Genomic DNA, 13322 nt, shown 5'->3' with positions numbered 1-13322 from the left:
ACCCATCAACCCATGTATCCATCCATACTTCTATGTACCCACCCATCCATTTATCCATCCACCCTTCTACCTATCTGTCCATCCACCTACCCACCCATTCATTCATCCATCTACCCTTCTACCTATCCACCCATCACCCACCCACCTGTCCACCCATCCATCAACCCATCGATCCATCCATCCACACTTCTACTTATCTATCCATGTACCCACCACCCACTCATCCATACACCCTTCTACCTATCTACCCATCCACCCGCCCACCTGTCCATCCATCCACCCACCCGTCCACCTACCCATTCTTCTACCCTTCTATCTATCCATCCATCTACCCTTCTACTTGCCTACTAATCCACCCACCCACCCCACCTGTCCATCTACCCAACTACCCACCCACCTATCCATCCAACTATCTATCCATCCATCCATCCATCTACCTACCCATCTATCCATCCATCCATCCATCCACCCATCCACCCATCCACCTATCTGTCCATCTAGCAGTATTTGTAGAGTGCTATACTTACTATGTGTCATACACTGAACCAGGCCCTAGGAATTCAGTGGTGAGCAGCACAACCATGGCCTCTACTCCCATGGAACATACCACCCGAGATAGAAGACAGACAGAGTAACTAAATGGGAGCTTTATGGATGGCACAGTAAGGGAAGCACAGGGTGTTTCTGAGGAAGGTTCTGAAGGAAGTGACTTTTAGGCTAAGGGCTGGCTGGGAGTTAGCCCAATAAAGCAGGAGCAGAAAGTGTATTCCAAGCAAAGGGACAGCATATGGAAAGGCCCAGCAATCTGAAAGAACCAAGAGAACACAGGATGGCTGCAACAGGCAGCCAGAAGGCAGGAGTGTGGGTGGAGCCAGACAACGCAGGAGCATGTGAGCTGTGGTGAGAAGTTTGAATCTGTCCTCAGAGCAAGTGGAAGATAGCAAAGGTCTTTAAGCATGTGAGTCGTATCAGTATGTGTTGGCTATGTGACCTCAGCAAGTTACTTAACTTCTCTGTATCTCAGCTACTTCATTTGTAAAGTGGACAAAATTATTGCTGCCTTTTCAGGATGCTGCAAAGATCAAGCTAGGAAATGCGTGGACATTACGTGGTGTCTAGTTGTGACACAAACATTAGTCCCCTTGGCTGTTCTAAGTTGAACATGCATATTTTGGGGATTCTAGCCAGAGTGGCATTGAGGACTCACACTATGGTCCACTTGTACCTGACTCGCCTCTGCAAGTGCCCAGCAAGAGGCTCAACAAACAGTGCATCCCTTAGAGAAAGAGCAGGGTGGGCACAGGAATCCTAAATGCCCCAACCTGGCCACTCAGGCACACCTGCCCAGAGTCTCCTGGGTTCCCAAGTCTCTGACCTGAGGACAGAAGCTGCAGATGTGCCAAACTGCACAGAAGAAAGTCCAGTGAGAAATACTTAGAGGTGTCACCAGGCACCAGGGTCTTATTGGTGTGTGACTGCCAGGCCCCACCCTTGCACAGAGGTCACTGATGTTCAATGAGCGCCTGGTTCACGCCTACCCTGAGTCTGGCATTTTACCAGCACAGTAGGAACTTGGTATGGCTACCTCCTAGAAAAAGCACTTCCACCCTCCGAGGTGGGGCTGTTCTGACCCTGATCTGTCGCAAGAGGAACCCTAGAGGAACCCTGGCGGAGGAGCAGCAGATGCAGAATTCAAACCCAGGTCTCCTGATGCAATGTCCAGGGTTTCTTTTCATTTGTTTGCATTTTACTGTACTACAGGAAGGAGCAAGAACAAGAGTCCAGGTAAAGGAATTTGCAAGTCTGGTCAGCATGGAAAGCAAACCCCTTTCTTCATTTTGCCCCAATATGTACAGTTTGCTCCAGGTTAAAGGTCAAGTTCATTTGGGGATGAGGAAAGTCTTTGATCTCCAGCAGTCCGATGTGGTGTGGCACCCAGGGAGAGGGCTGGGTAAAAGAAATATAACCAAGCTAGATAAAGTTTCAGAAGGAAAAAAAAAAAAATCACATACTCCTACCTCCTTGAGAGCCAGGAAAGAAGCCTTATCATCACAGGGTTGCTTTTCCATGTGATAGGAATAATTGAACTTTCTTTGGCCCACCCCTTTACTAATCATGATTATGTACAATAAAAATAAAAACTTTGTAGCCAGCCACTTTTTACAGACCAAGCCCTTTGTATGCACTGGCTCACTTAGCTCCTCACTTCAGTCCAGGGAAGTGGGTGTCATTCCCACTCCCATTTTCCAGATGAGGAGACTGAGGCTCACAAGGGGTGCCCAGGGTCACCCAGCTAGTCAGGGGCAGGGGCAGGATTCACCCCCTCCTGTCTGGCTCCATAGCCTATATTCTTGGCCACGGGACAACACAATGCAGTACAGCACTTTACAGTTTATACAACAGCTTTTAAGCAGCATCTCATGTGATCCCTGCTACACCCGGGAGCCAAATGGCATTAGTTCATCCTTACAAATGTGGAAACCAAGGGTCAGAAGGGTATTGTGCCTTGCTGTGACTCACACCAGCAGAAGCCATCAAGCTGGGTTCGGAACCCAGGCCAATATCAAGCCCGTGCTCCCCCCATTCTGTGCCTGTCTCCTCTCTTGGGGCTGACTGTCACTTTATCCACAGTTAGAGGCAATTGATCCCCAAGTTGTTGCAGAGCTGAGACAGGGTCCCCACAGAGGGAGGGGAACAGCTTCAGGGTTGTCTTGTGTAGATGTGGCACCTTGCAACTAAGGATGAGCTTTGAGGCAGGCAGGTGAAGGCCTGAGGTTGATGCTCGGAACCTGCAGCCCCCAGGAAGCTGGCTCTACCCCTCCATTCCCACATCGTGTTTAATGAGCACTCACTGTGTGTCACATCCCCAGGTTTGGGAATACGGTGCTTGGCAAAACAGACTATAGGACAGGCACACATCAGAGGATGCACAAATAGCATATAATTACAGTCTGTGATAAGAACTTATGGGGAAAAGTGGAGGGTACATTTGACTTGTCAGAGGAGCCAGGAGGCTTCCCCACAGAAGAGGCAATTGGACTAGAATCTCAAGGACAAGTGGTAGTGATCTAGGGGAACTGATGTCCAGTCCAGGAGCTGATGAAGGGTTTTACGCAGGAGTGGGAGAAGATCTGTGTTTTGAAAAGGTCACTTGCGCCAGGTGTGGTGGTTCATGCCTGTAATCCCAGCAGTTTGGGAGGCCAAGGCGGGTGGATCACTTGAGGTCCGGAGTTCGAGACCAACCTGGCAAACGTGATGAAACACTGTCTGTACTAAAAATACAAAAAAATTAGCCAGGTGTGGTGGCAGGCACCTGTAATCCCAGCTATTCAGGAGGCTGAGGCAGGAAAATCACTTGAACGTAGGAGGCGGAGGTTGCAGTGAGCAGAGATTGCACCACTGCACTCCAGCCTGGGAAACAAGAGCAAAACTCTTGGCAGAAAAGAAAAGTCACTTGGGCCACAAGCAGAAATGCATGGGGGCCAGATTAGGGGCCTCTCTGTTCTCCTATCCTGAAGGCAGCCAGGTGGGCAAGGAAGGAGGGGAAGAGGGAAGCGGGTGTCATGGTTATACTTTCCGACTTGGCATCAGTTGCTACAGTGGTGCCGTCTCATCCTCCTTCTGTGGATCATTTGATATTTACATTTCCTCAGTGAGAAAGTAAGGCTCAGAAAAATTGGATGAACCAGCAAGATCAGGACAGAGCCAGGCTCAAACACCTCTTCCTCAAATGTCTAGACATCTCCCAGGCCACGTGTGTCAAATCAAGATGCCTCAGGCTCACAGCACCATGCTGCTTGTCCCATTGTGTGCTCTCATTGTATGTCATGGGCAACTTATACAATGAAATAATTGCCAGAATTATTTCAGCATGAGAGAAAATAACCCTGTACATATATCATAGTGCAAACGTACTTCATTCTTACACCTACCCAATGCAGGGAAATAAATCATCTCCCCACTTCACATAGAAGCAAAGTAAGGCTCAAGGTGGGATAGTGATGTACCCAAGGGCACCCGGCTTCTAATGAATGCAGGAGCTGGGATTCGAGTCCCAGCCTGCTGACTCACTGGGGTACACAGAGCTCCAGTAGCTCTGCTGACAGTGGCCACTCATTGGCAGGGGGTGGGCCTCTTGTCTTCCGCACAAGGATGAGTGGTCCTGTTGCTGCTTGTCTGGGGTAGTGGGTGGGGCATCCTCTGCCACAGACAAGAGAGATTGCAGCTACCTGTGATCTCCCCTAGGAACCTTCAGTGCCCCGTGGGCCGCACTGGCCCACAGCCGCGAGCAGTACTGCCTGGCCTGGGAGGCCAAGTACCTGATGGAGCTCGGCAACGCCCTGGAGACCATCCTCAGTGGGCTCGCCAACATGGTGGCCCAGGAGGCCCTGAAATACACAGTGTTGTCTGGTAAGCTTCCCCTCTGCCCCCCGACAACAGCGTCCTTACTGCCTTCATCCCACAGCAGTACCATAGTTTTGCATGCCCGCTGGGCACACACCATGCTGGACCCTAGGAACACAGAGAGAGGTTAAGGCCACATTCCTGTCTGGGAGAAGTTTATGATACCTATAGAGAGAAGACAGGTAAACAGCCAATCACGTGATCTGTCAGTTAGCTATTGCTGCATGACAAGCCACCCCAAAACACCATGGGATGTTTACTGTAGTAGCTCAGGAGGCTGGAGTTGGTGGATCTTATCTGGGCCTGTGGGTCAGTCCACTGATCAATGCCAGTCTTGTCTGGGGCAACTCGGCTCTGCTCCATTTGTCTCTCATCCTCCTCCTGGGATGAGCAGGCTAGCCCACATCAGTGATAGAAGCCCGAGAGGCTAGCCCTGATGCACAAGTTCATTTCAAGCCTCACATCTACTACTGTCTTTGACAGTCACGTGGCTGAGTCTAGAGGGGATGGGCAGGGCAGGGGGCCCCACTGCAGAGTTATGAGACAAAGTAGAAGGGTCCGGGGTGTGGAGATGAATTGGGGCCATCTTTGGGATCTCACATATGACAAGGGCTTGAGCAGAAGGGATTAAGTCCGTCTATCAGAAATTCATGTTTCAGATTTGGTTGCTGTTTGGCATTTTGACAATACCCAGCAAGCTTGCGGATCCAGGTTAGAGACTGCATACATTCATTTGAGCATCTTTTGGCAAGTCGCTTCCCTAGTAGGACCCTAGGATGGGAGCCATTCCCTTCATCACTGCTATCTCACCTCCCCAGGCATTGTGGCTGCCCTGACCTGGCCAGCCTCACTCCTCAGTGTCGCCAATGTCATTGACAACCCCTGGGGGGTGTGTCTCCATCGATCAGCAGAGGTTGGCAAGCACCTGGCCCACATCCTGCTTTCCCGGCAGCAGGTACTTGGGAATGGCTGTGTGGGGTGGCACAGGGCACAAGGGGAAGTCAGGGGCTGACTTGGGCACAGACATCAGCCTTAGAGGCAAGGCCACTTGGAGGCAACCCAGTGGTTTTGGGGAAGTGAAGTCCAGTTCAAGTGATGAATGTGTCCTAGGATGGATAGTAAGAATTAAAGACTCTGCAGCTCTAGCAGGCATTTAGGTGAGGACCAAATAACAGGGGCGTCTCCAGGTAGGAACAAGTCTGGGGGGACTCTGGCAGAAGCAGAAGTGGCTCCTGTGTATCAGCTCTTCATTCAAGAGTTTAGGGTAATCAGGCTTATTTGGGCAATGTTTCAGTGGAAATTTCTGACTCAGTTTGCAGTAAAGCCAGTAAAGTGAATGAGTCCAGGTGTCTCATTCCAGGCCACAGATGGAATTCCCACATGCTGGTGGCCTGGTGTTACTTCCCAGAAGTGTAAAGCTACTTTGTGAGGTCATCTCTGGTGGTCTAAATACCGTGTAGAATGGTTAGAAAGAGAAATCATCATAATACTTTTAAATTTTGAATCTAGCAAAGATGTACTTACCAAGAGAATAAAACCATCCCCTTCAAAGTAAACTTGAGTGAATGGAGACAAAAGCTTGAGAAATAGTACCAGAAATAACTGCATTGTCAGGACTTGTTTTGGCTGCAAGTGGGAGAAAACCCAGAATAACGGCGGCTTAAACAAGGTAGAAGTTTATTTTCCTGGAGAAGTCTAGCAAGGTTGTCTAATAGGCTGCTGTGGTGCAGAGGCCCAGGTTCCTGCTACCTTGTTGCTCTGTGGTCTTGACCTTGTATCCAAGATGGCATCATCTGAGCTCTAAGGAGTAAGAGAAAGGAAGAACTGAAGAAGAAACAGCAAACCTTGCAACATTTCAGTTGATGTCTCGCTGGCCAGAGCCTAGTCACATGACCATTCCTAGCTGCCACAGCAGCTGGGAAATACAGTCCTTATTCTGAATGACGATGAACCCAGCTGAAATTCAGTTACTATATATAGAAAAAAAGGGAGGATGAGGCCAGGCATGGTGGCTCACACCTGTAATCCCAGCACTTTGGAAGGCCGAGGTGGGTGGATTGCCTGAGCTCAGGAGTTCGAGACCAGTCTGGATAACATGGTGAAACCCCGTCTCTACTAAAATACAAAAAAAAATTAGCCAGGCATGGCAGTGTGCACCTGTAGTCCCAGCTTCTCGGGAGGCTGAGGCAGGAGAATTGCAAGAACCTGGGAGGTAGATGGTGCAGTGAGCTGAGATCAAGCCACTGCACTCCAGCCTGGGCAACAGCATGACTCTGTCTGAAAAAAAAAAAGAAAAAGAAAAAGAGGATGGATATTGAGGGATGACAACTAGCAGTTTCTGCCCTGTAGGTAAATTGCTTGAGAAACTGGCCACCCCCTTCAAAATCCCTGTGTCTTTGTCAAAAGACATAGAGAAGTTCTTTGGCAGGCTTGACTCTAAGGCAAAGGCCAAAGTGACATTGGCTTAGATGAGATAGAATTTTGTTCTCCCCCAGGTAACAGCCCGAGTGTCAGCATCTGGGGCCAGGTGCTGTGTTAGTTTCCTGCTGCCACTCTAACAAATTACCTCAAATTTACCAGCTAAAAAATTTGCTATTTTACAGCTCTGGAGGTCAGAGGCAAAAATGAATGCCTTAGGGAGGTTCCCCTTTCCTTGCCTTTGCCAGCTTCCAAAGGCCCAATTCCTTCACCATTAAAGCCAACAGTGTAGCACTCTGAAATCCTTCTCTCTGTTCCTCGGTTTCCATCACCACATCGCCTTCTATCTAACTGACTCCTGCCTCCCTCTTATAGGAACCCTTGCGATTACCTTGGCTCCTCCCAGATAATCCAGAATAATCTCCCCATCTAAAGATCTGTAACTTAATCACATCTGCAAAAACCTTTTGTCTTGGCCTGGTGGGCGAGGTGGTTCATGCCTATAATCCTAGCACTTTGGGAGGCCAAGGTGGGCAGATTGCTTGAGCCCAAGAGTTCAAGACCAGCCTGGGCAACAAAATAAACCTTGTCTCCACAAAAAAAATGCAAAAATTAGCTGGGTGTGGTGGTTTATACCTGTAGTCCCAGCTATTTGGGAGGCTGAGGTCGGAGGATCACTGGACTCCAGGAGGTGGAAGCTGCAATAAGCTGTGATCACATCACCACACTCCAGCCTTAGTGACAGAGCGGGACCCTACCTCAAATAAATAACAAAGGCCTGGCTGGGCACAGTGGCTCATGCCTGTAATCCCAGCACTTTGGAAGGGCAAGGTGGGCGGATCACCTGAGGTCAAGAGTTTAAGACCAGTCTGGCCAACATGGTGAAATGCTGTCTCTACTAAAAATATAAAAATCAGCTGGGCAAGGTGGTGTGTACCTGTAATCCCATCTACTCGAGTGGCTGAGGCATAAGAATCACTTGACCTGGGAGGCAGAGGTTGCAGTGATCCCAGATCATGCCACTGCACTCCAGCCTGGGCAACAGTGAGACTCTGTCTCAAAAATAAATAAATAGGCCAGGTGCTGGCTCATGCCTGTAACCCCAGCACTTTGGGAGGCCGAGGCGGGTGGATCATTTGAGGTCAGGAGTTCGAGAACAGCTTGGCCAACATGGTAAAACCCTGTCTCTATTAAAAATGAAAATAAAATTAGCTGAGTGGTGGCGGGCGCCTGTAGTCCCAGCTACTGGGGAGGCTGAGGCAGGAGAGTTGCGTGAGCCCGGGAGGTGGAGGTTGCAGTGAGTCGAGATCGTGCCACTGCACTTCATTCAGCCTGGGCAACAGAGCAAGACTACATCTCAACAAACAAACAAAAAGACCCTTTGCTATACAAGGCAACATTCACAGATTCCAGGGATTAGAATGAAGACATCCGTGGGTGGGTGTTATTCTATCTCCCACATGGGCAGCTTCATAATATTGGGAGCCCAGCTTCCTTCTCTCTTGTGGCCTCTCATCCTGAGCACACTGGGCTTCTCTCTTTCTCTCTCTCTCTCTCTCTCTTTTGAGATAGAGTCTCACTGTCAGTGTGATCTCAGCTTACTGCAACCTCCACCTCCCAGGTTCAAGTGATTCTCCTGCCTCAGCCTCCCAAGTAGCTAGGACTACAGTTGCCTGCCGCCACACCTGGCTAATTTTTGTATTTTTAATAGAGTCAGGCTTTCACCATGTTGGCCAGGCTGGTCTCGAACTCCTGACCTCAAGTGATCCTCCTGCCTTGGCCTTCTAAAGTGCTGAGATTACAGGCATGAGCCACAGCACCCGGCTGTGCTTCTCTCTTGTCCAAGATCTTCCAGCAGATCTTCCAGCGTTACGCGTGCGTTTCAGACAGTGGGAGGTAGGAAACTAGGGATGAGGAGTATGCCTAGAAGTCACAGCTTTTGCTTGCCTTCAGTCCCTTGGCTAAGCCTCAGCCCTGTGACCACCCCAAGCTACAGAGGAGTCAGGGAAACTTCATCTTTGGCTGGGTGGCTGCGTGCCCAGTCCAGCTCAGGAGTTCTATTACTAAAGGACAAAGGGGAGACGATGTCGGGCAGCGGCCAGCAGGGTTGGCACAAAGCTCCTACAGGATTCAGACTGTTTAACAGAGGATTTTCTAGTGTAGAGTGGTGTGGGGGTGTGGAATACGTGTATTGGCACAAAACCAAGGAAAAGGAATAGACTGGTAAAATCAGGCTGGGCCTTCAGAACTCATCCACTCCCCTCCTCTCCTTCCGTATAAGCTTGTACCCAAATACCCTGAGATAACTTCCATTTTCTTTAGAGTCTTCACATAATGAGTTGCCTTTTCTACAAGTCCTTAAGTCAGAAAATTCCTCTTTCCATCTGACTTACTACTTTATCTTGTTACTTAGAGCCAATATTTTGTGCCCCACCTTCCTATCTAGAAATGGAACAGTTGTCCCCTGCTTGTCACTCTTTGCCTTTTTACCCCTCACACCCGGGGTGCCTTCTGCCTAATCTCCCCAGCTCCAGAAGGGGTCCCGCAGCACTGCAGCCATTTGCCAGAAGGCAGATCAGTCCAAGGGAAGTTGCTCTTGTAATTGATTAGCCCTGTGTCCTGGGACAGATGAGACGGTGACTGGATAATGGTTTGAGATGAAAGGGAATTAACCCAGCCAGGGGCTGCCTGTTGGCCTTGGAGGAAGCCAATTCCAGCGGCAGGTGCACTCCTGCATAAATGAGGGTCCTTACTCTGCTGATTAAGACATCAGAGCTCAGGGACCGGAGCAGCACATGCATGATTCATTAGATGAGAAGCAGTGGGTAAGGAATGTGCAAAGGCTGCCCTCCTCTGGTCTGACGTTTTGCTAGAACTAGCTGTATTCCCTCCAGACACCTGTGTCCTTTTTTCCTTCAGGGCCGGCGACCTGTCACCTTGATCGGCTTCAGCCTGGGAGCCAGAGTCATCTACTTCTGTCTGCAGGAGATGGCTCAGGAGAAAGGTGAGCATGGATTATTGTCACAGATGGAAACCCTTCACATGCATGTTCCCTGGGACAGAAGTTCTGGGCCAGGGACCATGAGCCTTGCAAAATGTGTTCCTAGTTCTTAGAATAATAGTTAAGCGTTAAAAATAGTTTAAAAATCAAGAAAAATAGTCATCAAACTGTTTGGAGAATGATTTTTTGTACATAAATTAGGGTAGATGCAAGATGGACTGTCCTGTAGTAATGACACTGGCTTGTGTTCTGATGCACTTTCTCAAGAGGGAATGAAGAGGACAAGAAGTTAAAAATCCAGGTGTTGGCAGGCCCGTGTTCCTGCTGCAGGCTCTAGGGGAGGATTTTTTCCTGTCTCATCCAGCTTCACGTGGCTGCCAGCAGCCCTTAGCGTTCCTTGGCTTGTAGACATGTCACTCCAGTCTCTGCCTTTCCTATTCTCTTCTCTCATAAGGACAGAGTCATTGGATGTAGGGCCCACTCTCATCCAGGGTGATCCCATCTCAAGCTCATGTACTTAATTATATTTGCAAAGACCGTTTTACCAGAGAAGGTTGCATTCACAGGTTCTGGGTGGACCTATCTTCTGGAGGTTCACCATTCACCCAGAAACAGACACCTTTGGGAGTGTGTCATGCCTCCAAGGTCATCCTTTCTGTGCGAGGCAGTTAAAAAGCTTGAGAGCTGCTGATCCTGCCCTTGGGTAGGTGAGGTCTCCAGGGCAAAATGCTGGTTTTGGACAGATGTGTCAGCAGGGGCTGCCTGGGAGGGCTGGTTGGGGGAGTGAGTTGCCAAGCCTGGGGCACTTGGACTGGTTCACTACTCCTGGGACATGGGCTCACCTCCTCTTGGTGGAACATAGCAGGGACAGGACTCTGAAGGCAAGAGAAGGAACTCAGAGAGAAATTGCTCAACCCAGGAGTGGAGGATGGATGGGAGAGAAGGGTTGGAGCTTAACATGGTTTGGCTGTGTCCTCACCCAAATCTCATCTTGAATTGTAGCTCCCATAATCCCCACATGTCATAGGAGGAACCCAGTGGGAGGTCATTGAATCATGGGGGCGGGTTTTTCCCATGCTATTCCCATGATAGTGGATAAGTTTCATGAGATCTGATGGTTTTATAAAGGGCAGTTCTCCTGCACACACTCTTGCCTGCCACCGTGTAAGACATGCCTTTGCTTCTCCTTTGCCTTCTACCATGATTGTTATTTGTTGCTGCAAAACAGCCTCTCCAAACACGGTGGCCCAAAGCAGCAATGACTGACCATTTCTCACAATCCCATGAGTTGACACGACAGTTCTCCCTTCTTGCCTGGGCTTAGACATACAGTTGTAGTCAGAGCTGGAGCACCCAGAAGGTCCGGGTTGACCTCACTCATGTATCTGGCCATCGGTGCTGGCTGTCAGCCAGTGCAGACTCCTCTCTGCTCTCCAAATCTGCTTCTTCCAGGGAAGCCTTTGAAAAGTTGCCATCATCTGTGCTGTCATCATTTTGGTTCTTTCCTTGTCATCTTTCCCTCCACCCTAGCAGCAAACCATTTATCTGCCAGGCACATTACCTAGAGAGATGTAGTCTTATTAATAGAACCAATTCTTCATTTAGAGGAGAAGGCATGTCTCTTCCTCCAGTTAGCATAAATGCTAAGATCAGATTGTTAGTACAGCCAAGCCTTTAATTCCCCTGCCAAACAAATTGAATTAATTACCATTAACCATTTGGTTGTGGTAACCGGAAGTTAAGTTGCCTATCAGCTGTCCCGAGAATGTGAGGCTGGAAACTGGAAAGAGGGAGGAGGGAGGCAGGTGACCTCTTGGTGACGGGGCTGGTTAGTATGATACTGGGAAGTTCCTGCACTACGGCCTTTTGGGGGATGGTTTCCAAAGCAGCTTCCTTCCAGCATCTTTCCTGCTTGCTGTTCCCACCCCTGGATCCTCATGGCCCACGGGTGAGAATTTGGGTTTTTGTATTAGGCAGACCTGGATTTGGCTCCCAGCTTTGCCACTGACTAGCTGTGGGACCTTGGGCTAGTCACTTAGCCTCTCTAGGCCTCCACTTTCTCAAAGGATATGGGCTTTGTACACTTGGCAAAGGATCATGGGGGGACGACATAATGAATGTGAAAGGTCCTGGCCCCAATTTGGGTAAGCACAGTAAATGTCCTCTGAATTCCAACCTGAGGACATGTTGTGCACAGGGAACCATGGTGAGTGTTGTGTAGATGTCAGAACTTATCATTTTGTGTCTGCTCTCCAATCCTACATTGGACATGAACTCCAAGTAGGCAGGGTCTGCCTTGAGCCCCGCCGCCTCACCAGTGCCCAGCACAGTGCCCGGGAAGATGGAGGAGCTGGACTTTGGGCAAGGGAATCAGGCACGTGCTGCTGTGCCCATGAGCTAGTGCAGACCCACTGGGTGCCAGGCTCTGTTCTGACCACTTGCAAGTATGATCCCATTCCTTCCTCACTGCAGCCCTAGGAGGAAGAAACTGCCAGTCTCCCTGCTTCAGACAAGAAAACTGAGGCTGGGAGGTGAAGCCACAAGAATCCTAAGTGCCAGAGCCAGGATTCAGGTCCAGGGAGTCTGGCTCTGGAGCCCTCACTCCTAACGACCATGCTGTATTTGGCAGAGGGCAGCTGGACTAGGGCAGGGCCTCCCAGAGGGTCGGACAGCACAGGTAAGGTGGGGTTCTCAGGAGTGTCTAGAAATGGTGGCATCTGGTGTCTCTGCAGCCTACGTAAGAGGCCCCCCAGGTGGGATGGTAGGAAATGCTAACAGGTCAGGGTGGGAGCCTGGCATTGTGCCAGGCTAAGGAGTTGGAAACAACTGTTTCAACACTGGGGAAAAGGCTGAGGTCTTTAAACTGGAGTGAGTGAGTAACTGAGTGGACCCTGCCAAGGAAGACCTGAGGGGGTACTGGTATGGGCATCTTACACTTCACACACATGCACACATGTGCAAACACATACACCTGCCCACATTCATACACGCATCTGCACACACTCACACCGCAGCAACTCAGCAGACCCCAAGGGCTTCTAACATCCCCACCCTTCTCTAAACCAGTGCAGATGTCCCGGCATGACTCACAGGGCCCCACGTGATCTGCCTTCAGCATCTTCCCCCGCTTCTCTCCGCCTCACATGCTCAGCTCCAGCTGACCAAGCTCTATTTCCAGACCGTGTTTCCTCTTGGTCCGTCCTCTCCATCATCTCCTTTTCTAGGTAATTCCTACTCATTTCTCAGGTCTCACTGTGTCTGGAGCTTTCCCTCCAATAATAATGATAATAATAGTAATAGTAGCAGCAGTAGCTGCAGCAGCACACGCTGTGTGGCACACTGTGTTTGCAGGCACCAGACACACTTCTAAGCTCATCTTATGTATTATTTCGTGGAGTCCTTCCAACAGCTCTGTGAGGTCGGTACTGTTATCACATCCATTTTACAGAGGAGGAAAGAGACATGCCGAGCTTAGGGATTTGCCCGAATCACACAGCTA

General features: G+C 49.7%; 1 protein-coding gene across 8 annotated transcripts in view; it reads left to right on the top strand.

Annotated features, from left to right (window-relative positions):
• The window catches only part of TMCO4 (transmembrane and coiled-coil domains 4), a 111820-nt gene that overhangs the window by 48095 nt on the left and 50403 nt on the right, over positions 1 to 13322 (top strand). For all 8 annotated transcript variants that reach the window (XM_035307980.3, XM_078330610.1, XM_035307982.3 and 5 more), the window contains 3 exons: positions 4246 to 4410; positions 5223 to 5359; positions 9742 to 9826. In XM_035307980.3, coding sequence (XP_035163871.3) covers positions 4246 to 4410; positions 5223 to 5359; positions 9742 to 9826 — 387 coding nt within the window. The remainder of the gene's footprint in view (positions 1 to 4245; positions 4411 to 5222; positions 5360 to 9741; positions 9827 to 13322) is intronic.

Source organism: Callithrix jacchus, chromosome 7 (assembly GCF_049354715.1).
Source record: "Callithrix jacchus isolate 240 chromosome 7, calJac240_pri, whole genome shotgun sequence".
NCBI lineage: Eukaryota > Metazoa > Chordata > Mammalia > Primates > Cebidae > Callithrix > Callithrix jacchus.
The sequence above is the reverse complement of the archived record's forward strand: the minus strand, read 5'-3'. Positions and strand labels throughout refer to the sequence as shown.